This window comes from Bufo gargarizans, chromosome 2 (assembly GCF_014858855.1).
Source record: "Bufo gargarizans isolate SCDJY-AF-19 chromosome 2, ASM1485885v1, whole genome shotgun sequence".
NCBI classification, from domain to species: domain Eukaryota; kingdom Metazoa; phylum Chordata; class Amphibia; order Anura; family Bufonidae; genus Bufo; species Bufo gargarizans.
In genome coordinates, this window is record NC_058081.1 from 676,790,258 (window position 1) to 676,817,207 (window position 26,950).

The 26,950-nt window shown below is 45.7% G+C and overlaps 1 protein-coding gene across 1 annotated transcript in view; it reads left to right on the forward strand.

Moving 5' to 3' along the window:
- LOC122928945 (nicotinamide N-methyltransferase-like) overlaps positions 1-26,248 on the forward strand; it is a 257,832-nt gene extending 231,584 nt beyond the window's left edge. Inside the window, exon 4 of the mRNA XM_044282291.1 lies at positions 24,649-26,248. Coding sequence (XP_044138226.1) covers positions 24,649-25,078 — 430 coding nt within the window. The 3' untranslated portion in view covers positions 25,079-26,248. The remainder of the gene's footprint in view (positions 1-24,648) is intronic.
- The last annotated feature ends 702 nt before the right edge of the window (positions 26,249-26,950 follow it).

The following is a 26,950-nucleotide window of genomic DNA, read 5'->3' on the forward strand; positions in this document are numbered from 1 at the left end:
AATCCAAGCTTGAAATACTGCACTAATAATCTGGTTTAAAAAAAACACCCTTTTTTGGCAATCTACAACATCTGGTGCATTTGCAGGATTAGTCAGTGTGCAATTTAAGCTAGAAATACAGCCATAATTTTTGGGGGTTTTAAAATCACCCTTTTTGTGCAAAATACACTATTTTTCAGCCCTAGCTGCATCTGCACGTGTGAAATTCAGTCGTTATATACAGCTTTCATATTCTGTTATAAAAAAAACTACCTTTTTTTTTGCTAAATACTTAATATTGCAGCCCTTGCTGCATCTGTGATGGTTAAAAACAAGTTTTAATTTTTTTTATAATTTTCTGGCTTTAAAAAAACACTATTTTTGGCAATATCTAACATCTGTTGCCTTTGCAGGATTAGTTAGTGTGCAATTTAAGCTACAAATACAGCCATAATTTTCTGGGTTTTTAAAAACTTTTTTTTTGCAAAATACACAATTTTAGAGCCCTTGTAGCATCAGCACATGTGAAATTCAAGGGTTATATACTGCTGTCATATTCAGTTATTAAACAAACACCCGTTTTGGGCAAAAACTTTAATTGCAGCCTAGTCTGCATCAGTACGTGTGAGATACACCCTTTACATACTGTGGTTCTTTTCAGTTATTTGAAAGACAATCATTGTGGGCAAATTTTTTTTATTGCGGCATAATCTGGATCAGTCCGTGTGATATACACACTTTAGATACTGTGGTTATATTCTTCTATTAATAAAACACCCTTTTTGGGCAAAATACACAATTTTTTCTGCCCTTGCTGCATCAGCACGTGTGAAATACTTTCATATTCAGTTATTAAACAAATACCCATTTTGGGCAAAAAAAATTAATTGCGGCCTAGTCTGCATCTGTACATGTGAGATACACCCTTTAGATACTGTGGTTCTATTCAGTTTTTTGAAAAACAGCCATTTTGGGCAAAAAACTTTAATTGCGCCTAGTCTGGATCAGGACGTGTGAGATACACACTTTAGATAATGTGTTTATATTCTTCTATTAATAAAACACCCTTTTTAAGCAAAAAACTGTCTGCTTCTGTATGTGTGAGATACAACCTTTACATACTGTCGTTCTATTCTGCTATTAATTAAACACCCATTTAGGGCAAGATCCTCAATTTGAGAAATATGAGGAGAGTGTAAAATAAGGGACGTGGCCCAGGTCGTGGTGCTGCTGGTGGGGCCCCTGCTGCACGGAGAGGACATGGTCGATCTGTGCCAACTACATACACAAGTGAAACCCCTTCCTCAGGTGCAACAGAACCTGCAGCGGTATTTGGTCAGGCCTAATGCGGCTCTATGAATGGTGAGGCCAGAACAAGTACAAGCGAGGGTAGATTGGGTTGCTGACAGTGCCTCCAGTTCCTTCACATTGTCTCCTACCCAGTCTCTTGCTGAAAGATCAGAGTTGGCACCTGCACCTGATGTCCATCAGTCTTTCACCTCACCCCCTTGCAAATTAGCCAAGCAGTCTGAGCCCAGAGTGATGCAGCCGTCTCTTCTGCTTTTTGATGACTCTGCTAGCAGGGTTTCCCAGGGCCATCCACTTTGCCCTGCCCCAGAAGTGGAAGAGATTGAGTGCACCGATGCCCAACCACTTATGTTTCAAGATGAGTACATGGGAGGACCATCGCAGCACATCTCGGATAATGACGAAACACAGGTGCCAACTGCTGGGCCTTTCGAAAGTGTGCAGACTGACAAGAAGGGCAGGAGTGAAGACTCCATGGAAGATGATGTGGAGGACGATGAGGTCCTAGACCCCACATGGAATCAAGGTCATGCGAGTGACCTATGTAGTTTGGAGGAAGAGGCAGTGGTTGCACAGAGCCACCAGCACAGTAGAAGAGGTAGCAGGGTGCAAAAGCGGAGCGGCCGTCCTCTAGTCAGTACGCCTGCTTCTGCCCACCGCAGCAAGGGACTGAGCACACCAAAGCCAGCTACAAGGAGTTTCCTGGTGTGGCAGTTCTTCAGACACTGTGCTGACGACAAGACACGAGTGGTTTGCACGCTGTGCAATCAGAGCCTGAATCGAGTCATAAAAATTCTCAACCTGAGCACAACCTGCATGACCAGGCATTTAAGTGCAAAGCACGAGCTGCATTGGAATAGACACCTCAAAAACCAAGAAAGGTCTCTGGCTCCTCCTGCTTCCTCTTCTGCAGCAGTCTCTGCCTCTTCATCCACCTCTGGAGTGACAGTGCCACCTGCCACCCCATAAACAGAGGATCTGCCAGCAACACCACCACCTGGTCACCAAGCATCTCCACAATGTCCCACGGAAGTGTTCAGCTCTCCATCTCCCAAACACTGGAGAGGAAGAGGAAGTACCCCCGCTACCCACCTGAAATCCCTAGCCCTGAATGCCAGCATTTCTAAATTACTAGCCTTTGAAATGCTGTCATTCCGTCTGATGGAGACAGAGAGTTTTAAAGGCCTTATGGCGGTGGCTGTCCCACAGTACGTCGTGCCCAGCCGCCACTACTTTTCGAGGTGAGCCATCCCTTCCCTGCACAACCAAGTTGGGGACAAAATCAGGTGTGCACTGGCAACACCATCTCTGGCAAGGTGCAACTCACTACGGATATGTGGACCAGTAAGCACGGTCAGGGACGTTATATCTCCATAACAGCACACTGGGTAAATGCAGTGGCGGCTGGGCCTGAGGCGGATAGCAGTTTGGCGCATGTCCTTCCACCACCGAGGATTGCAGGGTGCTTCAGTTTGCTTCCTGTTGCTTCCTCCTTCTTCTCCGCTTCCTCATCCTCTACCGTCTCCTCATCCGGTCTGCATATAACCTTCATCACCAACTTCAGCAAAGCCAGGGGTAAACAACAGCAGGCAGTTTTAAAACTTATCTGTTTAGGGGACAAACCCCACATCACGCAGGAGCTGTGGACGGGCCTTGAACAACAGACCGATGAGTGGTTAGTGCCATAGAGCCTCAGGCCTGGCCTGGTAGTGTGCGATAATGGGCGAAATCTCGTAGCAGCTCTGGGACTAGCCTGTTTGACGCACATCCCTTGTCTGGCGCATGTGCTGAATTTGGTGGTGCAGAGATTCATAAAAAATTACCCCGATATGTCAGAGCTGCTGCATAAAGTGTGGGCCGTCTGTACGCGCATTCAGCGTTCTCACCCTGCTGCTGCTCGCCTGTCAGCACTGCAGCGTAACTTTGGCCTTCCCGCTCACCGCCTCATATGCGACGTGCCCACAAGGTGGAACTCCACCTTGCACATGCTGGCCAGACTGTGCGAGCAGCAGCAGGTGATATCGAAGTTTCAGCAGGTGAGTCACTCTGCGGAACAGCACCACTTCACCACCAATGACTGGGCATCCGTGCGAGACCTGTGTTCCTTGTTGCGCTGTTTTAAGTACTCCACCAACATGGCCAGTGCTGATAACGCCGTTCTCATCGTTACTATCCCACTTCTATGCCTCCTTGAAAAATGATGGAAGAGGATGTGGCACAGGAGGAGGAGGAGGAAGAGAGATCATTTCATAGGATTTCCGGCCAGCCATTCACAAGTGGCTCCGAGGGTGGGTTCCTGCACCCACCAACGCCAGGTACACAATTTTCCAGCCAGGGCACAGTTCTGGAGGATGACGAGGTGGAGGAGATGGAGGAGGAGGAACCTTGTTCACAGCAGGGTGGCACCCAGACCAGCTCATGGCCATCACTGGTGCATGGCTGGAGGGATACAGAGGACACAGACGATACACCTCCCACAGAGGACAGCTTTTCGTTGCCTCTGGACAGCCTGGCACACATGAGCGATTACATGCTGCAGTGTCTCTGCAACGACCGCCGAGCTGCCCACATTCTAACTTGTGCTGATTACGCCGCTGGATCCCCATAAGAAGTACAATGTACCGTCCTTACTTCCGTCAATTGAGCATGATCGTAAGATGCGCGAGTACAAGCGCACGCTGGTAGACGCGCTGCTGGTGGCATTCCTACCTGACAGCGGGGGCACAGTGGAAGCACAAGGCGAAGGCAGAGGACGAGGAAGAGGTCGCCAACGAAGCTGGGGCACCGCAAGCGCCTCAGAAGGCAGGGTTAGCATGGCCGAAATGTGGAAAAGCTTTGTCAGCATGCCACAACAACCAGCACCACCAGCTGATATGGAACGCCTTTGCAGGAGGCATAATTTCAACAACATGGTGGCGCAATATGTGTGCACACGCCTACACGTACTGAATGATGGGTCTGCCCCCTTCAACTTCTGGGTCTCCCAATTGGGCACATGGCCTGAGCTTTCCCTTTACTCCTTGGTGGTGCTGGCCTGCCCTGCATCCAGTGTATTATCTGAACGTGTGTTTAGCACGGCAGGGGGCATTATCACAGACAAGTGCAGCCAGCCTGTCCACAGCCAATGTGGACAAGCTCACGTTTATTAAAATGAACCAGGCATGGATCCAACAGGACTTGTCTGTACCTTTTGCAGAATAGACATGTATACCAGCCATTGTTATACTACACACAGGACCTCCACATCATAAATCAAATAGTTTTTTTGATTAGTATGTATTTTATTTTATGTCATTTATATACTTTGTCTGTTACATTTTCGGGTGAGATTCACCAATTTTTGGGTGTGATGTACCACTGCTATACCTAGTAGTCAGGTAAAAAAAAATCACTAATTTGTCTGTTTCATTTCAGGTGAAATTCCCCAATTTTTGGGTGTAATATACCCCTCCTCTACCTAGTTGACAGCTTAATAAATTTTAATAATTTTTTTTTTACATTTTCGGGTGACATTAAACAAATTTTTTCTGTCATAGACCTCTGCTCTACCAAGTAGACAGGTTTATAAATTTCACTAATTTTTCAATTACATTCTTGGGTTGACATTTTACAATTTTGGACGTGGTCTGCATAGGTGACAGGGAATAACATTTCTGAAATTCTTCTTTAATTGATGCCACCTCCTTACATTCAATGCTTAAACTTTAACAAGTTGTCCCGCATTTGCGCTTCTATAATTTCTCCCACATTTGCGCATCAATAATTTGTCCCACATTTGCACTTCATTAAGTTTTCTCATATTTCCGCTCAATCAAAATAAAATTTCATCCATTTATTTCCCTTGGATGTGGTCTATCATTCTCACGCTCCCTTTCCGGCATGGAACCCTGATTCGCGGATAACCGTGATCAACATGGTAGGCTCAGAAAAGAACATCGAAAGTTGATAGAAAAGATATCCAAATAGATCATGGACTTCACAGGGACATGCGATCAGGCAGAAGTTATCTAGAGTCAACAAAGCGGCAGCAGGGCCTCTCATGGCTAACGTTTCCAAATCCAAAATACCACAGTGTATACCTATAATTTTGTATTAATCATTCCAATAACAGGGCATCTTAAGAGTCCTGTATTGTTATTTATCATCACTACCTCCCCGAGTCGGGAGTGGTTAATTGCCACGCCCCCTCCTTTTCTTCAATTCTTCCGTTTCAATAGCTTCTCCCACATTTCCGCTCGATCACAATTACATTTCATGCATTGATCTCCCTTGGATGTGGTCTCTCTTTCCCATGCCCCCTCTCCAGGGTGGAACCCTGATTCGCCGCTAACCGTGATCAACATGGTAGGCGCAGAAAAGAACATTAAAAGTTGATAGAGCAGATATCCAATTGGATAGTGAACATCACGGGGACATGCGACATGGTGGGGCAGTATGTTTGCACACGCCTACACGAACTGACTGATGGTTCTGTCCCCTGCAACTTCTGGGTCTTCAAATTGAGCACATGGCCTGAGCTTGCCCTTTACACTTTGGAGGTGCTGGCCTGCCCTGCATCCAGTGTATTGTTTGAACGTGTGTTTAGCACGACTGGGGGGAGTTATCACAGGTTATATTTCCCAATGTTTTGGGAAATCAGTGTAGGCTACCTCCTCCTCCTCCACCGCCGCTTCCATGCACACCGCCACATCCACCGCCTCCTCAACCTCCTACTCCTTATGGAACTCGTCCTCCTAGATCAAAATTTTTATTTAGAATTTTTACGTATCTTATGTTATTTGAAGTCATTTCCCTATTTACATTTGTTTGCAGAGCACTTGCCGTGCTCTTAAACCACATTTTGCTGGCATTTGCAGCCCTCTAGCCCTTTCCATGACATTTTAGAGCCATTTTAGTGCTCAAAAGTTCGGGTCCCCATTGACTTCAATGGGGTTCGGGGTCACGTTCGGGTCCCGAACTCAAACTATTTTGTGAAGTTTAGCCGAACCTGTTGAACCCGAACATCCAGGTGTCCGCTCAACTCTAAACAGAATATAACATCAGTATCTAACGCTTGTATGTCACTGTGACAAATGCCGCAAAGGCCCCAGATGTAGGGTATTGCCAAAAATTGGTGTTTTTTTTAAACCCAGAATATTATTGCAGTATTTCAAGCTTGTATTTCACAGTGACAAATGCAGCAAATGCCCCAGATGTAGGGTATTGACAAAAAAGGGTGTTTTTTATAAACCCAGAAAATTATTGCAGTATTTCAAGCTTGTATTTCACAGTGACAAATGCAGCAAAGGCCCCAGATGTAGGGTATTGCCAATGATGGGTGTATTTTTAAACCCAGAATACTATTGCAGTATTTCAAGCTTGTATTTCACAGTGACAAATGCAGCAAAGGCCCCAGATTTAGGGTAGTGCCAAAGACGGGTGTATTTTTAAACCCAGAATACTATTGCAATATTTCAAGCTTGTATTTTACTGTGACAAATGCAGCAAAGGCCGCAAATTTATAATCTTGACCAAAATGAGTGTTTTTTTTTTATACCAGAATATAACAGCATTATCTAACACTTGTATTTCTTTGTGACAAATGTAGCAAAGGCTCCAGATGTAGGGTATTGCAAAAATTGTTGTTTTTCTTTAACCCAGAATATAATTGCAGTATTTAAAGCTTGCATTTCACTGTGACAAATGCAGCAAAGGCCTCATATGCAGAGTATTGCATAAAATAGTTGTTTTTTAAAACCCAGAATATAATTGCAGCATTTCAAGCTTGTATTTCACTGTGACAAATGCAGCAAAGGCACCAGATGTAGGGTATTGCAAAAAATGGGCGTTTTTTTAAACCCAGAATATAATTGCAGTATTTCAAGCTTGTATTTCATTGTGACAAATGCAATAAAGGCCGCAAATTCATTATCTTACCCAAAATGGGTGTTTTTTTTAAACCAGAATTTAAAAGCAGTATCTAACTCTTGTATTTCACAGTGAAAAATGCAGCAAAGTCCCCAGATGTAGGGTATTTCAAAAAATGGGTGTTTTTTGAAACCCGGAATATTATTGCAGTATTTCAAGCTTGTATTTCACAGACATGGGCAGAATTAAATATATAAATGTTTATCCCATATGGCAAACGGCGAAACGGGAATAAAGTTAAAATGGTGGATTAGCAGTTTTTGGGTCAATTCACCTTCTGCAAAAAATTACTTAAAAAGGGAAAAGTCACACACATCCCAAAATGGTGTCAATTAAATAACCAGATCGCCCCACAAAACATGAGCCCTCATATAGCTCTGTACCCATAAACTTTATAGGGGTCCGAAAATATGGCGAGTGTTTTTATTTTCCAATTTCACCCCATTTGGAATTTTTTTCAAGCTCCCCACTACATCGTATGCAATATTAAGTGATGGAATTAAAAAGCACAACTTGTCCCTCAAAAAACAAACCCCCATACGGAAATAAAAAAATTATGGCCCCAGAATGGCAGGAAGGGAAAATCGAAAACGAAAATACGAAAAACCCTCCAGGGCTGAAAGTAACCTCTGTGTGCAGCACGGACAGAAGCTAGACATTCAGGGAATTACTCAATAAGGTCCTGGTAGGTTGTCACAGTATCTGGATCCATGTTGACTGTAGTGCATCCCACAGCTGCTGGAAGGTGTATGGTGGAGGCTCCATAGAGGGAACACGACGATCAAGGTGGTCCAACAGATGCTCTATTGGTTTTAAGTCTGCTGAAATAGGCGGCCCGGGTAGTACTTGCAAGTAGGGATGAGCGAACTCGAACTGTATAGTTCGGGTTCGTACCGAATTTTGGGGTGTCCGTGACACGGACCCGAACCCGGACATTTTCGTAAAAGTCCGGGTTCGGGTTCGGTGTTCGTCGCTTTCTTGGCGCTTTTGTGACGCTTTCTTGGCGCTTTTTGAAAGGCTGCAAAGCAGCCAATCAACAAGCGTCATACTACTTGCCCCAAGAGGCCATCACAGCCATGCCTACTATTGGCATGGCTGTGATTGGCCAGAGCACCATGTGACCCAGCCTCTATTTAAGCTGGAGTCACATAGCGCCGCCCGTCACTCTGCTCTGATTAGCGTAGGGAGAGGTTGCGGCTGCGACAGTAGGGCGAGATTAGGCAGATTAACTCCTCCAAAGGACTTGATTAACTGATCGATCTGCAGCTGTGGATCATTGAGCTGCTGATCCTCAATTGCTCACTGTTTTTAGGCTGCACAGACCGTTTGTCAGTCTCATTTTTCTGGGGTGATCGGCGGCCATTTTGTGTCTTGTGGTGCGCCAGCACAAGCTGCGACCAAGTGCATTTAACCCTCAATGGTGTGGTTGTTTTTTGGCTAAAGCCTACATCAGGGTGAAGCTGTCACACCAAGTGCATTTAACCAGCAATAGTCTGTTCATTTTTTGGCCATATACAAAATCAGGGGCAAGCTGCGCCTGTCACCAAGTGCATTTAACCCTCAATGGTGTGGTTGTTTTTTGGCTAAAGCCTACATCAGGGTGAAGCTGTGACACCAAGTGCATTTAACCAGCAATAGTCTGTTCATTTTTTGGCCATATACAAAATCAGGGGCAAGCTGCGCCTGTCACCAAGTGCATTTAACCCTCAATGGTGTGGTTGTTTTTTGGCTAAAGCCTACATCAGGGTGAAGCTGTCACACCAAGTGCATTTAACCAGCAATAGTCTGTTCATTTTTTGGCCATATACAAAATCAGGGGCAAGCTGCGCCTGTCACCAAGTGCATTTAACCCTCAATGGTGTGGTTGTTTTTTGGCTAAAGCCTACATCAGGGTGAAGCTGTCACACCAAGTGCATTTAACCAGCAATAGTCTGTTTATTTTTTGGCCATATCCCAGTCTAATTCTGTCACTAAATCCATACCGGTCACCCAGCGCCTAAATACTAGGCCTCAAATTTATATCCAGCTAAATCTGTCCCTAGTGCTGTAGCTGGGCGAGTTATTTAGTGTCCGTTCAAGCACATTTCTTGTTCTGGGTTGAAATACAATTCCCAATTTAGCAATTTCATAATTTAGTGGTTCCTGCTATATCAGAGCTATTTGAAATCTATCCCAAAAAGGGTATATAATATTGAAGGTGCACATTGGGTCATTCAGAATAACTTCACACACACCCGCTACTGTGTATTTCCAAGTCTAATTCTGTCACTAAACCCATACCTGTCACCCAGCGCCTAAATACTAGGCCTCAAATTTAAATCCCTCTAAATCTCTCGTTACCGCTGTACTGTTGTTGCTGGGCAAGATATTTAGTGTCCGTCAAAGCACATTTTTTGTTCTGGGTTGAAGTACAATTCCCAATTTAGCAATTTCATAATTTAGTGGTTCCTGCTATATCAGAGCTATTTGAAATCTATCCCAAAAAGGGTATATAATATTGAAGGTGCACATTGGGTCATTCAGAATAACTTCACACACACCCGCTACTGTGTATTTCCAAGTCTAATTCTGTCACTAAACCCATACCTGTCACCCAGCGCCTAAATACTAGGCCTCAAATTTAAATCCCTCTAAATCTCTCGTTACCGCTGTACTGTTGTTGCTGGGCAAGATATTTAGTGTCCGTCAAAGCACATTTTTTGTTCTGGGTTGAAGTACAATTCCCAATTTAGCAATTTCATAATTTAGTGGTTTCTGCTATATCAGAGCTATTTGAAATCTATCCCTAAAAGGGTATATAATATTGAAGGTGCACATTGGGTCATTCAGAATAACTTCACACACACGCTTCTGTGCATTTCCAAGTCTAATTCTGTCACTAAACCCATACCTGTCACCCAGCGCCTAAATACTAGGCCTCAAATTTAAATCCCTCTAAATCTCTCGTTACCGCTGTACTGTTGTTGCTGGGCAAGATATTTAGTGTCCGTCAAAGCACATTTTTTGTTCTGGGTTGAAGTACAATTCCCAATTTAGCAATTTCATAATTTAGTGGTTTCTGCTATATCAGAGCTATTTGAAATCTATCCCTAAAAGGGTATATAATATTGAAGGTGCACATAGGGTCATTCAGAATAACTTCACACACACGCTTCTGTGCATTTCCAAGTCTAATTCTGTCACTAAATCCATACCGGTCACCCAGCGCCTAAATACTAGGCCTCAAATTTATATCCCGCTGAATTTGAATACAATACATTGGGCCAAATAATATATTTGTTGTTGTGGTGAACCATAACAATGAGAAAAACATCTAGTAAGGGACGCGGACGTGGACATGGTCGTGGTGGTGTTAGTGGACCCTCTGGTGCTGGGAGAGGACGTGGCCGTTCTGCCACATCCACACGTCCTAGTGTACCAACTACCTCAGGTCCCAGTAGCCGCCAGAATTTACAGCGATATATGGTGGGGCCCAATGCCGTTCTAAGGATGGTAAGGCCTGAGCAGGTACAGGCATTAGTCAATTGGGTGGCCGACAGTGGATCCAGCACGTTCACATTATCTCCCACCCAGTCTTCTGCAGAAAGCGCACAGATGGCGCCTGAAAACCAACCCCATCAGTCTGTCACATCACCCCCATGCATACCAGGGAAACTGTCTCAGCCTCAAGTTATGCAGCAGTCTCTTATGCTGTTTGAAGACTCCGCTGGCAGGGTTTCCCAAGGGCATCCACCTAGCCCTTCCCCAGCGGTGAAAGACATAGAATGCACTGACGCACAACCACTTATGTTTCCTGATGATGAGGACATGGGAATACCACCTCAGCATGTCTCTGATGATGACGAAACACAGATGCCAACTGCTGCGTCTTTCTGCAGTGTGCAGACTGAACAGGAGGTCAGGGATCAAGACTGGGTGGAAGACGATGCAGGGGACGATGAGGTCCTAGACCCCACATGGAATGAAGGTCGTGCCACTGACTTTCACAGTTCGGAGGAAGAGGCAGTGCTGAGACCGAGCCAACAGCGTAGCAAAAGAGGGAGCAGTGGGCAAAAGCAGAACACCCGCCGCCAAGAGACTCCGCCTGCTACTGACCGCCGCCATCTGGGACCGAGCACCCCAAAGGCAGCTTCAAGGAGTTCCCTGGCATGGCACTTCTTCAAACAATGTGCTGACGACAAGACCCGAGTGGTTTGCACGCTGTGCCATCAGAGCCTGAAGCGAGGCATTAACGTTCTGAACCTGAGCACAACCTGCATGACCAGGCACCTGCATGCAAAGCATGAACTGCAGTGGAGTAAACACCTTAAAACCAAGGAAGTCACTCAGGCTCCCCCTGCTACCTCTTCTGCTGCTGCCGCCTCGGCCTATTCTGCTGCTGCCGCCTCGGCCTCTTCCTCCGCCTCTGGAGGAACGTTGGCACCTGCCGCCCAGCAAACAGGGGATGTACCACCAACACCACCACCACCACCTCCGTCACCAAGTGTCTCAACCATGTCACACGCCAGCGTTCAGCTCTCCATCTCACAAACATTTGATAGAAAGCGTAAATTCCCACCTAGCCACCCTCGATCCCTGGCCCTGAATGCCAGCATTTCTAAACTACTGGCCTATGAAATGCTGTCATTTAGGCTGGTGGACACAGACAGCTTCAAACAGCTCATGTCGCTTGCTGTCCCACAGTATGTTGTTCCCAGCCGGCACTACTTCTCCAAGAGAGCCGTGCCTTCCCTGCACAACCAAGTATCCGATAAAATCAAGTGTGCACTGCGCAACGCCATCTGTAGCAAGGTCCACCTAACCACAGATACGTGGACCAGTAAGCACGGCCAGGGACGCTATATCTCCCTAACTGCACACTGGGTAAATGTAGTGGCAGCTGGGCCCCAGGCGGAGAGCTGTTTGGCGCACGTCCTGCCGCCGCCAAGGATCGCAGGGCAACATTCTTTGCCTCCTGTTGCCACCTCCTCCTTCTCGGCTTCCTCCTCCTCTTCTTCCACCTGCTCATCCAGTCAGCCACACACCTTCACCACCAACTTCAGCACAGCCCGGGGTAAACGTCAGCAGGCCATTCTGAAACTCATATGTTTGGGGGACAGGCCCCACACCGCACAGGAGTTGTGGCGGGGTATTGAACAACAGACCGACGAGTGGTTGCTGCCGGTGAGCCTCAAGCCCGGCCTGGTGGTGTGTGATAATGGGCGAAATCTCGTTGCAGCTCTGGGACTAGCCAATTTGACGCACATCCCTTGCTTGGCGCATGTGCTGAATTTGGTGGTGCAGAAGTTCATTCACAACTACCCCGACATGTCAGAGCTGCTGCATAAAGTGCGGGCCGTCTGTTCGCGCTTCCGGCGTTCACATCCTGCCGCTGCTCGCCTGTCTGCGCTACAGCGTAACTTCGGCCTTCCCGCTCACCGCCTCATATGCGACGTGCCCACCAGGTGGAACTCCACCTTGCACATGCTGGACAGACTGTGCGAGCAGCAGCAGGCCATAGTGGAGTTTCAGCTGCAGCACGCACGGGTCAGTCGCACTACAGAACAGCACCACTTCACCACCAATGACTGGGCCTCCATGCGAGACCTGTGTGCCCTGTTGCGCTGTTTCGAGTACTCCACCAACATGGCCAGTGGCGATGACACCGTTATCAGCGTTACAATACCACTTCTATGTCTCCTTGAGAAAACACTTAGGGCGATGATGGAACAGGAGGTGGCCCAGGAGGAGGAGGAGGAGGATGAGGAAGAGGGGTCATTTTTAGCACTTTCAGGCCAGTCTCTTCGAAGTGACTCAGAGGGAGGTTTTTTGCAACAGCAGAGGCCAGGTACAAATGTGGCCAGCCAGGGCCCACTACTGGAGGACGAGGAGGACGAGGATGAGGAGGAGGTGGAGGAGGATGAGGATGAAGCATGGTCACAGCGGGGTGGCACCCAACGCAGCTCGGGTCCATCACTGGTGCGTGGCTGGGGGGAAAGGCAGGACGATGACGATACGCCTCCCACAGAGGACAGCTTGTCCTTACCCCTGGGCAGCCTGGCACACATGAGCGACTACATGCTGCAGTGCCTGCGCAACGACAGCAGAGTTGCCCACATTTTAACCTGTGCGGACTACTGGGTTGCCACCCTGCTGGATCCACGCTACAAAGACAATGTGCCCACCTTACTTCCTGCACTGGAGCGTGATAGGAAGATGCGCGAGTACAAGCGCACGTTGGTAGACGCGCTACTGAGAGCATTCCCAAATGTCACAGGGGAACAAGTGGAAGCCCAAGGCCAAGGCAGAGGAGGAGCAAGAGGTCGCCAAGGCAGCTGTGTCACGGCCAGCTCCTCTGAGGGCAGGGTTAGCATGGCAGAGATGTGGAAAACTTTTGTCAACACGCCACAGCTAACTGCACCACCACCTGATACGCAACGTGTTAGCAGGAGGCAACATTTCACTAACATGGTGGAACAGTACGTGTGCACACCCCTCCACGTACTGACTGATGGTTCGGCCCCATTCAACTTCTGGGTCTCTAAATTGTCCACGTGGCCAGAGCTAGCCTTTTATGCCTTGGAGGTGCTGGCCTGCCCGGCAGCCAGCGTTTTGTCTGAACGTGTATTCAGCACGGCAGGGGGCGTCATTACAGACAAACGCAGCCGCCTGTCTACAGCCAATGTGGACAAGCTGACGTTCATAAAAATGAACCAGGCATGGATCCCACAGGACCTGTCCGTCCCTTGTCCAGATTAGACATTAACTACCTCCCCATAACCATATATTATTGGACTCCAGGGCACTTCCTCATTCAATCCTATTTTTATTTTCATTTTACCATTATATTGCGATGCTACCCAAAGTTGAATGAACCTCTCCTCTGCCTGTGTGCTAGGCCTAAATATATGCCAATGGACTGTTGCAGTGGTGGCTGACATGAAGCCTGATTCTCTGCTATGACATGCAGACTAATTCTCTGCTGACATGAAGCCAGATTGTCTGTTACGGGACCTCTCTCCTCTGCCTGGGTGCTGGGCCTAAATTTATGACAATGGACTGTTGCAGTGGTGGCTGACGTGAAGCCTGATTCTCTGCTATGACATGCAGACTGATTCTCTGCTGTCATGAAGCCAGATTGTCTGTTACGGGACCTTTCTCCTCTACCTGGGTTCTGGGCCTAAATTTATGAAAATTGACTCTTACAGTGGTGGGTGACGTGAAGCCTGATTCTCTGCTATGATATGAAGACTGATTCTCTGCTGACATGAAGCCAGATTGTCTGTTACGGGACCTTTCTCCTCTGCCTGGGTTCTGGGCCTAAATTTATGAAAATTGACTCTTACAGTGGTGGGTGACGTGAAGCCTGATTCTCTGCTATGATATGAAGACTGATTCTCTGCTGACATGAAGCCAGATTGTCTGTTACGGGACCTTTCTCCTCTGCCTGGGTTCTGGGCCTAAATTTATGAAAATTGACTCTTACAGTGGTGGGTGACGTGAAGCCTGATTCTCTGCTATGATATGAAGACTGATTCTCTGCTGACATGAAGCCAGATTGTCTGTTACGGGACCTTTCTCCTCTGCCTGGGTTCTGGGCCTAAATTTATGAAAATTGACTCTTACAGTGGTGGGTGACGTGAAGCCTGATTCTCTGCTATGATATGAAGACTGATTCTCTGCTGACATGAAGCCAGATTGTCTGTTACGGGACCTTTCTCCTCTGCCTGGGTTCTGGGCCTAAATTTATGAAAATTGACTCTTACAGTGGTGGGTGACGTGAAGCCTGATTCTCTGCTATGATATGAAGACTGATTCTCTGCTGACATGAAGCCAGATTGTCTGTTACGGGACCTTTCTCCTCTGCCTGGGTTCTGGGCCTAAATTTATGAAAATTGACTCTTACAGTGGTGGGTGACGTGAAGCCTGATTCTCTGCTATGATATGAAGACTGATTCTCTGCTGACATGAAGCCAGATTGTCTGTTACGGGACCTTTCTCCTCTGCCTGGGTTCTGGGCCTAAATTTATGAAAATTGACTCTTACAGTGGTGGGTGACGTGAAGCCTGATTCTCTGCTATGATATGAAGACTGATTCTCTGCTGACATGAAGCCAGATTGTCTGTTACGGGACCTTTCTCCTCTGCCTGGGTTCTGGGCCTAAATTTATGAAAATTGACTCTTACAGTGGTGGGTGACGTGAAGCCTGATTCTCTGCTATGATATGAAGACTGATTCTCTGCTGACATGAAGCCAGATTGTCTGTTACGGGACCTTTCTCCTCTGCCTGGGTTCTGGGCCTAAATTTATGAAAATTGACTCTTACAGTGGTGGGTGACGTGAAGCCTGATTCTCTGCTATGATATGAAGACTGATTCTCTGCTGACATGAAGCCAGATTGTCTGTTACGGGACCTTTCTCCTCTGCCTGGGTTCTGGGCCTAAATTTATGAAAATTGACTCTTACAGTGGTGGGTGACGTGAAGCCTGATTCTCTGCTATGATATGAAGACTGATTCTCTGCTGACATGAAGCCAGATTGTCTGTTACGGGACCTTTCTCCTCTGCCTGGGTTCTGGGCCTAAATTTATGAAAATTGACTCTTACAGTGGTGGGTGACGTGAAGCCTGATTCTCTGCTATGATATGAAGACTGATTCTCTGCTGACATGAAGCCAGATTGTCTGTTACGGGACCTTTCTCCTCTGCCTGGGTTCTGGGCCTAAATTTATGAAAATTGACTCTTACAGTGGTGGGTGACGTGAAGCCTGATTCTCTGCTATGATATGAAGACTGATTCTCTGCTGACATGAAGCCAGATTGTCTGTTACGGGACCTTTCTCCTCTGCCTGGGTTCTGGGCCTAAATTTATGAAAATTGACTCTTACAGTGGTGGGTGACGTGAAGCCTGATTCTCTGCTATGATATGAAGACTGATTCTCTGCTGACATGAAGCCAGATTCTCTGTTACGGGACCTCTCTCCTCTGCCTGGGTGCTGGGCCTAAATTTATGACAATGGACTGTTGCAGTGGTGGCTGACGTGAAGCCTGATTCTCTGCTATGACATGCAGACTGATTCTCTGCTGACATGAAGCCAGATTCTCTGTTACGGGACCTCTCTCCTCTGCCTGTGTGTGTGCTGGGCCTAAATATATGCCAATGGACTGTTGCAGTGGTGGCTGACGTGAAGCCTCATTCTCTGCTATGACATGCAGACTAATTCTCTGCTGACATGAAGACAGATTCTCTGTTACGGGACCTCTCTCCTCTGCCTGGGTGCCGGGGCCTAAATATCTGAGAATGGACTGTTCCAGTGGTGGGTGACGGGAAGCCAGATTCTCTGCTATGGAACCTCTCTCCAATTGATTTTGGTTAATTTTTATTTATTTAATTTTTATTTTAATTCATTTCCCTATCCACATTTGTTTGCAGGGGATTTACCTACATGTTGCTGCCTTTTGCAGCCCTCTAGCTCTTTCCTGGGCTGTTTTACAGCCTTTTTAGTGCCGAAAAGTTCGGGTCCCCATTGACTTCAATGGGGTTCGGGTTCGGGACGAAGTTCGGATCGGGTTCGGATCCCGAACCCGAACATTTCCGGGATGTTCGGCCGAACTTCTCGAACCCGAACATCCAGGTGTTCGCTCAACTCTACTTGCAAGTCTTGGTCACATTTTGGTGATTAGCAAATCGAGCTTCGGTTCCAAGATCCGAAGTTGATTCGCTCCAAACTTCATTTTAATGTTGCATGGAAATCCATCTCGGTGCATCATTAAAATATATGGGCTACGGCGATGAAAATTTTCACTGAAGTCTAGCAGAACTTTGGTGAATAACTTTGGATTTGAATTTTCAATTGAAAACCTATTTAAAACTTGGTTGCCAAGTCGGCTTCGGTACAGAAGTACCAATCGATTCCGAGGCCAAGTTTGGATTCTTGTTTTAAAATGGTTTTCAATTTAAAACAATCTCATGTCGAATTAACTAATTTCAACTCACCGGAGCCCATATATTTGAATACTGTACAGAGACAAATCTCCGTACAGTATTCAAATGAAGTTTTTAGCTATGCAACTTTTGATCTAGGATCCGAAGCTTGCTTTGCTCATCACTAGTGTTGAGGGAACCCGAACTGTAAAGTACCCGGACCTGAACCCGAACTTTTCCGGAAAAGTTCTGGTTTGAGTTCAGTGTTCGGGCATTTAATAAAGCTTGTTGAAAGGCTGCAGGGCTTTTAAGCTGTAGGCACTTAGAAGCCATCACAGACATGCCTACTAATGGCATGGCTGTGATTGGCTGGTGCATCATGTGACCCAGCCTCTATAAAAGCTGGATCACGTGTAGCACCGCCCATCAGATCTGAGTATTGCAGGAACAGGAAGCAGGCAGCTGAAGTGAGGTAGAGTTTCAGGAATCTGGCTATTTGTTTTGTGGGTGACCTTCAGTATAATGATTTTTTGTGGGTGCAACACCCCTGACACAAAAATATAATAGTTAATCTGTCTGTTAGTTCGGTGGGTGACATATTCTCATTTTTTGTGTGAGGTACACCTGCACTGTATCCGTGACAGTGAAATGTATATAGTTAATTCGCCTGTTAGTTCTGTGGGTGACATATACCCATTTTTTGTGTGAGGCGCACCTGCACTGCATACGTGACAGGGAAATTGAGTAGTGTTGATCGCGAATATTCTAATCGCAAATTTTTATCGCAAATATTGGCACTTCGAGAATTCTCAAATATCTAGAATATAGTGTTATATCTTCGTAATCACGAATATTCAAGATTTTTTTTCATCAGTACCCATGATCCCTCACTGCTTCTTGTTTGTGGGCCAATGAGAAGGCTGCAATATCTTTGACTTTAGGAGTAGTGTTAATTGCTAATTTTTGTATCGCAAATTTTTGTATCGCAAATTTTCAGATTGCCAATTTTCGCAATCAAGAAAATAATGACTGCAGAACACGAATTCTCGAATATATGACAAATATTTGAGAAATATCGCAAATTTGAATATTGCCCCTGCCACTCTTCACTGAAATTGATATAGTTAATTAGTCAGTTCGGTGGGTGAAATATACCCAATTTTTGTGTAAGGTACACCTGCATTGCATACGAGACATGGAAATTAATATAGTTAATCCGTCTGTTAGATTTGTCTGTGACATATTCCCATTCTTGTTGTGAAGTACACCTACACTGCATACCGGACAGGGAAATAAATATGGTTAATCCGTCTGTTAGTTCGGTGGGTGAAATATAACCAATTTTTGTCAGAGGTACACCTGCATTGCATACGTGACAGTGAAAATTATATAGTTAATGTGTCTGTTAGTTCGGTGGGTGAAATATACCCAATTTTTGTGTGAGGTACACCTGCATTCCATACAGGGAAATTAATATAGTTAATCAGTCTGTTAGATTGGTGTGTGACATATTCCCATTCTTGTTGTGGAGTACACCTACACTTCATACCTGACAGGGAAATAAATGTAGTTAATCTATCTGTTAGTTCGGTGGCTGACCTCAAAGGATGAGGAGAGTATCTGTAGTGTCCCACTAGGTAAATTTGGGCACTACACAAGGGTCAATTGGGCCACGTTGTTCTCCACCTCCTGTGGGACAGTGGCATTGTATTTAACAGTCCATTTTAATGTGCATTGCTATGCTTTTATGTGTATTTTTCCCTGTCATGTGTGCAATAGGCCTATCAGGGGTGTAGTTCCTCCTCCTAGACAGTAGAGGGAGCTAGGAAACCCCTAGTATAAATAGTTAGGTCCTGTGCAGGGAAGGGGTCTGTGTGGTCAGGAGTCTGTGTAGAGCAGAAGAGAGTGTGCACCTTAGCCAGAGAGATGCTGAGGGCCACCTCCTGACATGCAGCTAGACAGCCTAGGCTTCTAGCTGTCCACCAGGCGAAGAAGTTGCCTCCTGAGAAACTGCAGTTCCCACGGACAAAGTGCAGAGCTGAAGTGTAGCCAGCCAACCTGAGGGCTGAAGGGCAGAGGATCTACTTAATGCAAGGATATACATATACATGTGGAAGTTTTTCTACCAAGGATAAAGCCAGCATTAGGGCATACGGGCCTTGGGATCAAGACAGACAAGAGTTCTGAGGAATAGTGCACTGGATTTCTGAGGAAAGGTGCAGCCTGATCTGCAAGTGTGTTAACCCTCTGAGTATCTTGCAAGAACATTGTGCCTGCCATTTGCAAAAGCCTGCTTATAATTGCTACTGCCATGTGAAACTGAACCTTGACTGTACAAAGTTAACTGTTTCCAGTAAAGGAAGTTTTGGTTCACCACAAAATCGTGTTCCTCAATTATTACTATCATAAATCGGTGTGCCACCGTTACCGGCACTGACGTCACGAATCTTAAAGAGACCTTGCCCCGGCACATTAAACACTTGCAACATCCAGGGCACCTCACCTACCACCCGGCCTGGTCCCTATACACAGAGAGTGCCCCAGAGGATCCATGTGCCAGCCTCTCCATCACTGCTGTACGCCTGCTGAGGGTATATAAAAACTGTGAGTGCCAAAAACACCCTCGGTTAGTAACTTCTCCTGTGACCTCACCATCGCTCACCCTGCAGGGCTGTGTACTGCATATTAAACAAGGGACGTGGCCCTGGTCATGGTGCTGCTGGTGTTGGTAGAGATCCTGTTGCAGGGAGAGGACGTGGTCAATCTGTGCCAGCTACACGCCCAAATTAAACACCTTCCTCAGGTGCACATAGGCGACAGAACATTCAGCGTTATTTTGTAGGCCTGATTACCGGTGTACGAATGGTGGGGCTAGAACAAGTAGAGGCAGTAGTAGATTGGGTGGCTGACAGTGCCTCCAGTTCCTTCACATTGTCTCCCACCCAGTCCCCTGCTGAACATGCAGATTTGGCACCTGCAGCCCATGGGCATCTGTCTTTCACCTCACCCCCTTGCAAATCAGCCATGCAGTCTGAGCCATGCAGCAGTCTCTTATGCTTTTTGATGACTCTTCTGGCAGGGTTTCCGTGGGCAGTCCACATAGTTGAGCCTATCATTTTAAATATCAATTATTAAAGACATATCTTTTAAGATGTACCACTATTCAATTTAGTTTCTAATATACTTTTGGGCATCATTATATATATATAAGTGTGACCAGCTTTCATTATAGGTTGTTATCACATGCAGTCCACATAGACCTGCCCTAGAAGTGGAAGAGATTGAGTGCACCGATGCCCAACCACATATGTTTCAGGATGTGGACATGGGAGGACCAATGCAGCACGTCTCTGATGATGACAAAACACCGGTGCAAACTGCTGCGGCTTTCTGCAATGTGCAGACCGGCAAGAAGGGCGGGAGTGAAGAGTGGGTGGAAGATGATGTGGAGGATGATGAGGTCCTAGACCCCACATGGAATCAAGGTCATGCGAGTGACGTGTGCAGTTCAGAAGAAGAGGCGGTGGTCACACAGAGCCAGCCGCACAGCAAAAGAGGGAGCAGGGTGCAAAAGCAGAGTGGCCGTCCCCTAGCCAGTACACCATACTGCCCACCATACCCAGGGACTGAGCACACCAACGCCAGCTCCAAGGAGTTCCCTGGCTTGGCAGTTCTTCAGACAATGTGCTGATGACAAGACACGATTGGTTTGCAAGCTGTGCAATCAGAGCTTAAAGTGAGGCATAAATGTTCTAAACCTGAGCACCACCTGCATGACCAGGCATCTAAATGCTAAACACGAGCTGCAGTGAAGTAAACACCTCAAAAACCACAAAAGATCTCAGGCTCCTCCTGCTCCCTTTTCTGCTACAGTCTCAGCCTCTTCTTCCCCCTCTAGAGTGACAGTGGCATCTGCCACCCCACAAACAGAGGATGTGGCAGAAAAGCCACCACCTCCGTCACCATCACCAAGCATCACCACACTGTCTCATGGAAGCGTTCAGCTGTCCATCTCCCAAACACTGGAGAGAAAGAGTAAGTACCTCTGGTGGAGACAGAGACTTTTGAAAACCTTATGGGTTGGCTGTCTCACAGTATGTGGTTCCCAGCCACCACTACTTTTCCAGGCGAGCCATCCCTGCCCTGCACAACCAAGTGGCGGACAAAATTAGGTGTGTACTGCGCAACGCCATCTGTGGCAAGGTCCACATAACCACCAATACGTGGACCAGTAATCACGGGCAGGGACGTTACATCTCCTTAACTGCACACTGGGTTAATGCAGTGGTGGCTGGGCCTGAGGCAGATAGAAGTTTGGTGCATGTCCTTCTGCCACTGAGGATTGCAGGACGTTTCTCTTTGCCTCCTCCTCCTACTCCGCTTCCTCCTATACCACCTCCTCATCCAGTCAGCGTAACAACTTTACCATCAACTTCGGTACAGCCTGGAGGAAACGACAGCAGGCTGTTTTGAAACTCATCTGTGTGGGGGGGAAAAACCCACACAGCGGTGTGGGGGGGGAAAACCCACACAGCGCAGGAACTGTGGATGTGCATGGAACAACAGACCGATGAGTAGTTGGTGCCACTGAGCCTCAAGCCCAGCCTGGTGGTTTGCGATAAAGGGCAAAATCTTGTTGCAGCTCTGGGCCTAGCCAGTTTGACGCACATCCCTTGCCTGGCACATGTGCTGAATTTGGTGGTGCAGAGGTTCCTGAAAAATTACCCTGATATGTCAGAGCTGCTGCAGAAAGTCCTGTCCATCTGTGCGTGCTTTCAGTGTTCTCACCCTGCTGTTGCTCGCCTGTCTGCGCTGCAGCGTAACTTCAACCTTCTCACTCACCGCCTCTTATGCGACGTACCGACAAGGTGGAACTTCACCTTGCACATGCTGGAGAGACTGTGCGAGCAGCAGCAGGCGATAGTGGAGTTGCAGCTGTAGCACGCATGGGTGAGTCACTCTGTGGAACAGCACCACTTCACCACCAACTAGTAGGCCTCCATGCGGGACATGTGTGTCGTGTTGTGCTGTTTCGAGTACTCCACCAACATGGCCAGTGTCGATGACACCGTCCTCAGCGTTACTATCCCACTTCGATGTCTTCTTGAAAAAACACTTCGGGCGGTGATGGAAGAGGATGTGGCACAGGAGGAAGAGAAGGAGGAAGAGGGATCATTTCCAAGGTGATCAGTCCAGTCATTCACAAGTGGCTCGGAGGGTGGGTTCCTGCACCAACAGAGGCCAGGTACACAACTGTCCAGCCAGGGCATAGTTCTGGAGGATGAGGAGGAGGAGGAACCGTGTTCACAGCAGGTTGGCACCTAAAGCAGCTGGAGTGTGGCTGGGCGGATACAGAGGACACAGACGATACATCTCCCACAGAGGACAGCTTGTTGTTGCCTCTGGCAATAAAGACAAAAATGTCTCAAAATACGTTGCCTTCCTTCGATGCGCTGCAGGTCCTGTAATGATATGGGCAAGTTCACACAGCAATGTGTTTTATGTAAAGGACCGCGCTGCTTCACTCTCCATCAAGGGATAGCCTCTCCTAGGAGAAATCTTTTGCACTTTCCAAATGTGACTTACGAATCTTCACATTCGCTTTTACCCTCCTGGTAGATGGTATAACCTTCAAAAGGGATGTACATAATAGTGAAGTACCGCCACAACAGGTTAAAATGTACAATTTATTATACTCACAAGCAAGGTAGTTTAAAATGCCTTAAAACATTGCTAGATAGCCTTATGTTCATACCCGACCCGGGTTTCGCTGGGGCAAACCAGACGAAGCGTCAAGCGAAACTCGGGTCGGGTATGAACATAAGGCTATCTAGCAATGTTTTAAGGCATTTTAAACAACCCTACTTGTGAGTATAATAAATTGTTCATTCTAACCTCTTGTGGCGGTACTTTACTATTACGTTCGTCCCTTTTGAAGGTTATACCATCTACCAGGAGAATGTGAAGATTTGTATGTCACTACATTTGGAAAGTGCGAAAGAATCCTACTGGGAGAGGCTATCCCTTGATGTTGTTGCCTCTGGGCAGCCTGGCACACATTAAACGACTACATTCTGCAGTGGCTGGGCAAAGACCGCCGAGTTGCCCACATTCCAACCAGTGCTGATTACTAGGTGGCCACTCTGCTGGATCCCCGCTACAAGGACAACGTGCCATCCTTAATTGTGTCACTGGAGCGTGATTGGAAGATGTGCAAGTAGAAGCACGCGCTAATAGAAGCACTGCTGATGGCATTCCCACCTGACAGCGGGGGCTCAGTGGAAGCACAAGGCAAAGGCAGAGGAACAGGAAGAAGTCGCCAATGCAGCTGGGGCACAGCCAGCACCTCAGAAGGGAGGGTTAGCATGGCCGAAATGTGGAAAAGCTTTGTCAGCACGCCACAACAACCAGCACCACCATCTGGTGTGGAACGTCTTAGCAGGAGGCAGCATTTCAGCAACAGGGTGAAACAGTACGTGTGCACACTCCTACACGTACTGACTGATGATCTTCTCCATTCAACTTCTGGGTCTCCAAATTGGGCACATTGTCTGAGCTTGCCCATTACGCCTTGGAGGTGCTGGCCTGCCCTGCAGCCAGTGTATTGTCCAAACGTGTGTTTAGCACGGCAGGGGGGGTGATCACAGACAAGCGCAGCCACCTCTCCACAGCCAATGTGGACAAGCTCACGTTCATTAAAATAAACCAGGCATGGATCCCACAGGATTTGTCTGTACCTTGTGTTGAATTGACAAGTATACGGGCCGCACCGAGCCATTGTTATACTCCAGCGTACTTTCTCTTTGCATTCTCTTTTCTATTGCCCAATGTTTTTGGGTCTTCCCAAATTTATTAAAAAATGTAAAAAAAATAAAGGAAAAATATAAAAAAAAAAAAAAAAAAACAGTGTTGGCTACCTCCTCCTCCACCACCGCTTCTACCTACACCCCCATTTTGCTTCCTTTTGCAGCCCTCTAGCCCGTACTATGTCTATTTTACAAGCATTTTAGTGCCCCAAAGTTCGTGTCCCCATTCTGAACCCGGCGAACCCGAACTTCCAGGTGTTCGCTCATCCCTACTCATCACTAGTCATGTTCTACCAATTTTTTTGTCATGTGACATTTCACATTGTCTTTCCTAGGGAGGATGGGATCTTCCAGCAAGACAATCAGCATGTATGGGCATACTATGTGGCGTACCTCCAATAAAGACAGAGCATTTTTTAGGCCCAGTCATGAAAGGGTTAAAGGTCTCTCCATTCCAAAAATATTGTGAATTACATCTGTAGATGGTCAAACCTTAACAACCAGTAGATATAGTACTACATGGTGACCATTGAAATAATTGATCTTACAGAGGTGCTTTCTAATCAAGCTGAGGATTATCCCAAGAAAGGTACCGTCATCTATGATGACCATTTGTCTTAATAGGGCATATGGAAAGTAGTTGCCATCTTGATGTATTTCTGTAGATTCTGAAATTTGCTTTTGTATAAGTTATGATTTCACACACAAATTACATGGTTTAACAATTTATTCTTGTATGTTTATAGGGAGGGTTGGGAGAAAAAAGCAGAAAAACTTCGCAGTAAGGTGAAAGAAGTCCTGAAATGTGATGCTCTGAAACAAAATCCTTATGATCCTATTGTTGTGCCTCCAGTTGATTGTCTCCTTTCTACTCTTTGTCTTGAGGCTCCATGTAAAGACATAAAGTCATATTGTGAGGTTCTAAAAAATTTCCAGCACTTGATAAAACCTGGAGGTCACCTTTTAATTTTAAGCGTGCTGAATGCTACTTTTTATTACGTTGGTAAAACCTGTTTTAGTTCAATGAGCACAACAAAAGAAGAGCTGGAGATGGCGTTTAAAGAAGCTGGTTACGAAATTGAAAAGGCTGTGTATACCCCTTTAATTAATAAATCAAAGATGGATGTTGCTGATTATGACACTCACTATTTCATTCATGCCCGTAAACCAAAGTAATGGCAAATTCTTCTGCCACCATTTTTTTGAAATGCTGGTCTACGTCTGCTTGCTTTAGCTTGGAAATGTATAAACTCAAAATCAAATAAGTAATTTGGGATTGGGTTGATTCAGAAAATTCAAAAAAAGTGTTGGATAAATTCATACAAAAAATAAATAAATAAAATCTTCATAATGGAGTGCATATGTGAAATTAATAGTATCCACCACTTAGTACAATATATACTTAATATGGGGGGCACTCTACTATCTAATGCTGTACGGACTAGTAGTCAATTATATATAGAACTATACATTTATTGTATACAAATAAAACTTGAATAAAAACATACAACATCCTTGAATGTATAATATCAAAAAATGGTTGATCAATCTCTTAGAGTAAAAATAGAATAATGAAACAATTAAATTAAATAATGAAACGAATAGATGTTAAAAAAATAATATTTGGCAAAGCTTGATATAAATATAAGAATATAAAACGTATAGTCTCTTATATTATCAATGCAGTCCTCTGAATATATGAGACAAAAATGTAATAGGATAATCCCAATTATATCAGTCTTGATAATGCGTGAATAGTGTTGGTATCTGTTCGTATTAACAAGGCTGGTATTCTTTCAATTATATCTCAGTCACTATATGCCTTTGTTATAGGAAGAATAGTCTCTTGAATATACTACTAATTCCAAATGTTCAGCAGATAATGTATCATTATATTTGAGGCTTGTAGCCGTTACATTACCCATCCCTGTAGCGTGATATAGAAATCCATGTTGTAGTAAATGATGCCAGATGCGCGTGGTTTCTTCTGCTGCGCTCACCGACACATAGTGTGGCGCCCCACGTGATTGGGAGCTGTTGCACTGCTCGTTCTCAGATTTGTATATGGATGCCAAATGTTCTGATCACGTTCATAGGAATTTGGGGCTATTTGGGCCCATTAGCAAGAACAAATATATTAATAATAATGAATGCCCTTGAATGTCCCACAAACTGAGCTTCAGGCGACTATTCAGTGGGTTACATTGGTCCCATCAACTTTGTTTTATTAGAGCATGAAAAAAGGTACCTTAAAGGGGTTGTCCCACAAAAAATATTCTACAGTTTTCAAACCAGCACCTAGATCTGAATACTTTTGTAATTTCATGTAATTAAAAATGTAGCATAGCCACTGAGTTATTAAATAAAATGTATCTATACAGCACCACCTGCTGTTTGTTCTTTTTCTTATTTCTTTGACCTGCTCACTGAGAAGGCCGCACATGCTCAGTTTCATCCTTCAACTGTCTTCTGAGTTGTGATAGGGAGGGCATGGACACGCCCCCAGCTTGATATAAATCTAGCAGAGCAGTGAATGGGGAGATATCTGGATCGATGTGCGGTGCAGGGCTGGTTCTAGCTTAGTTAGAGATTGTCATGTCCTATATGATGTATGATTTTCATTTTTTACAATAGTCATGGCCATGCCCTTTAACCAGAGGTAACTTTATTAGCTTGTGAGATGCTTTTCACACATGACAAGTGGTGTCTATCTACAGCGGGCATTACAAGATAAAAATATTTAGCAAAGATTTAATCATTAATTGCATGGCTCTTATTCTGTTGTTAACTACCATTCAAATGGCACATGGAAACTTTAGTATTAATGGAACACCAGATGACACTATTAACCCCTTAGTGTCCAAGCCTGTTTGGGCCTTAATGACCAAGCCAGATTTTCGGAAATCTGTCATGTGTCAATTTAGCAAAAAAATAACTACATAAAGGTTTTGCATATCCAAGTCATTTTGACATTGTTTTCTTGTCATAAATTCTACTTTACTTACGTGGTAACATTTTACTGATACAATCTGCGTATATGTATTAAAC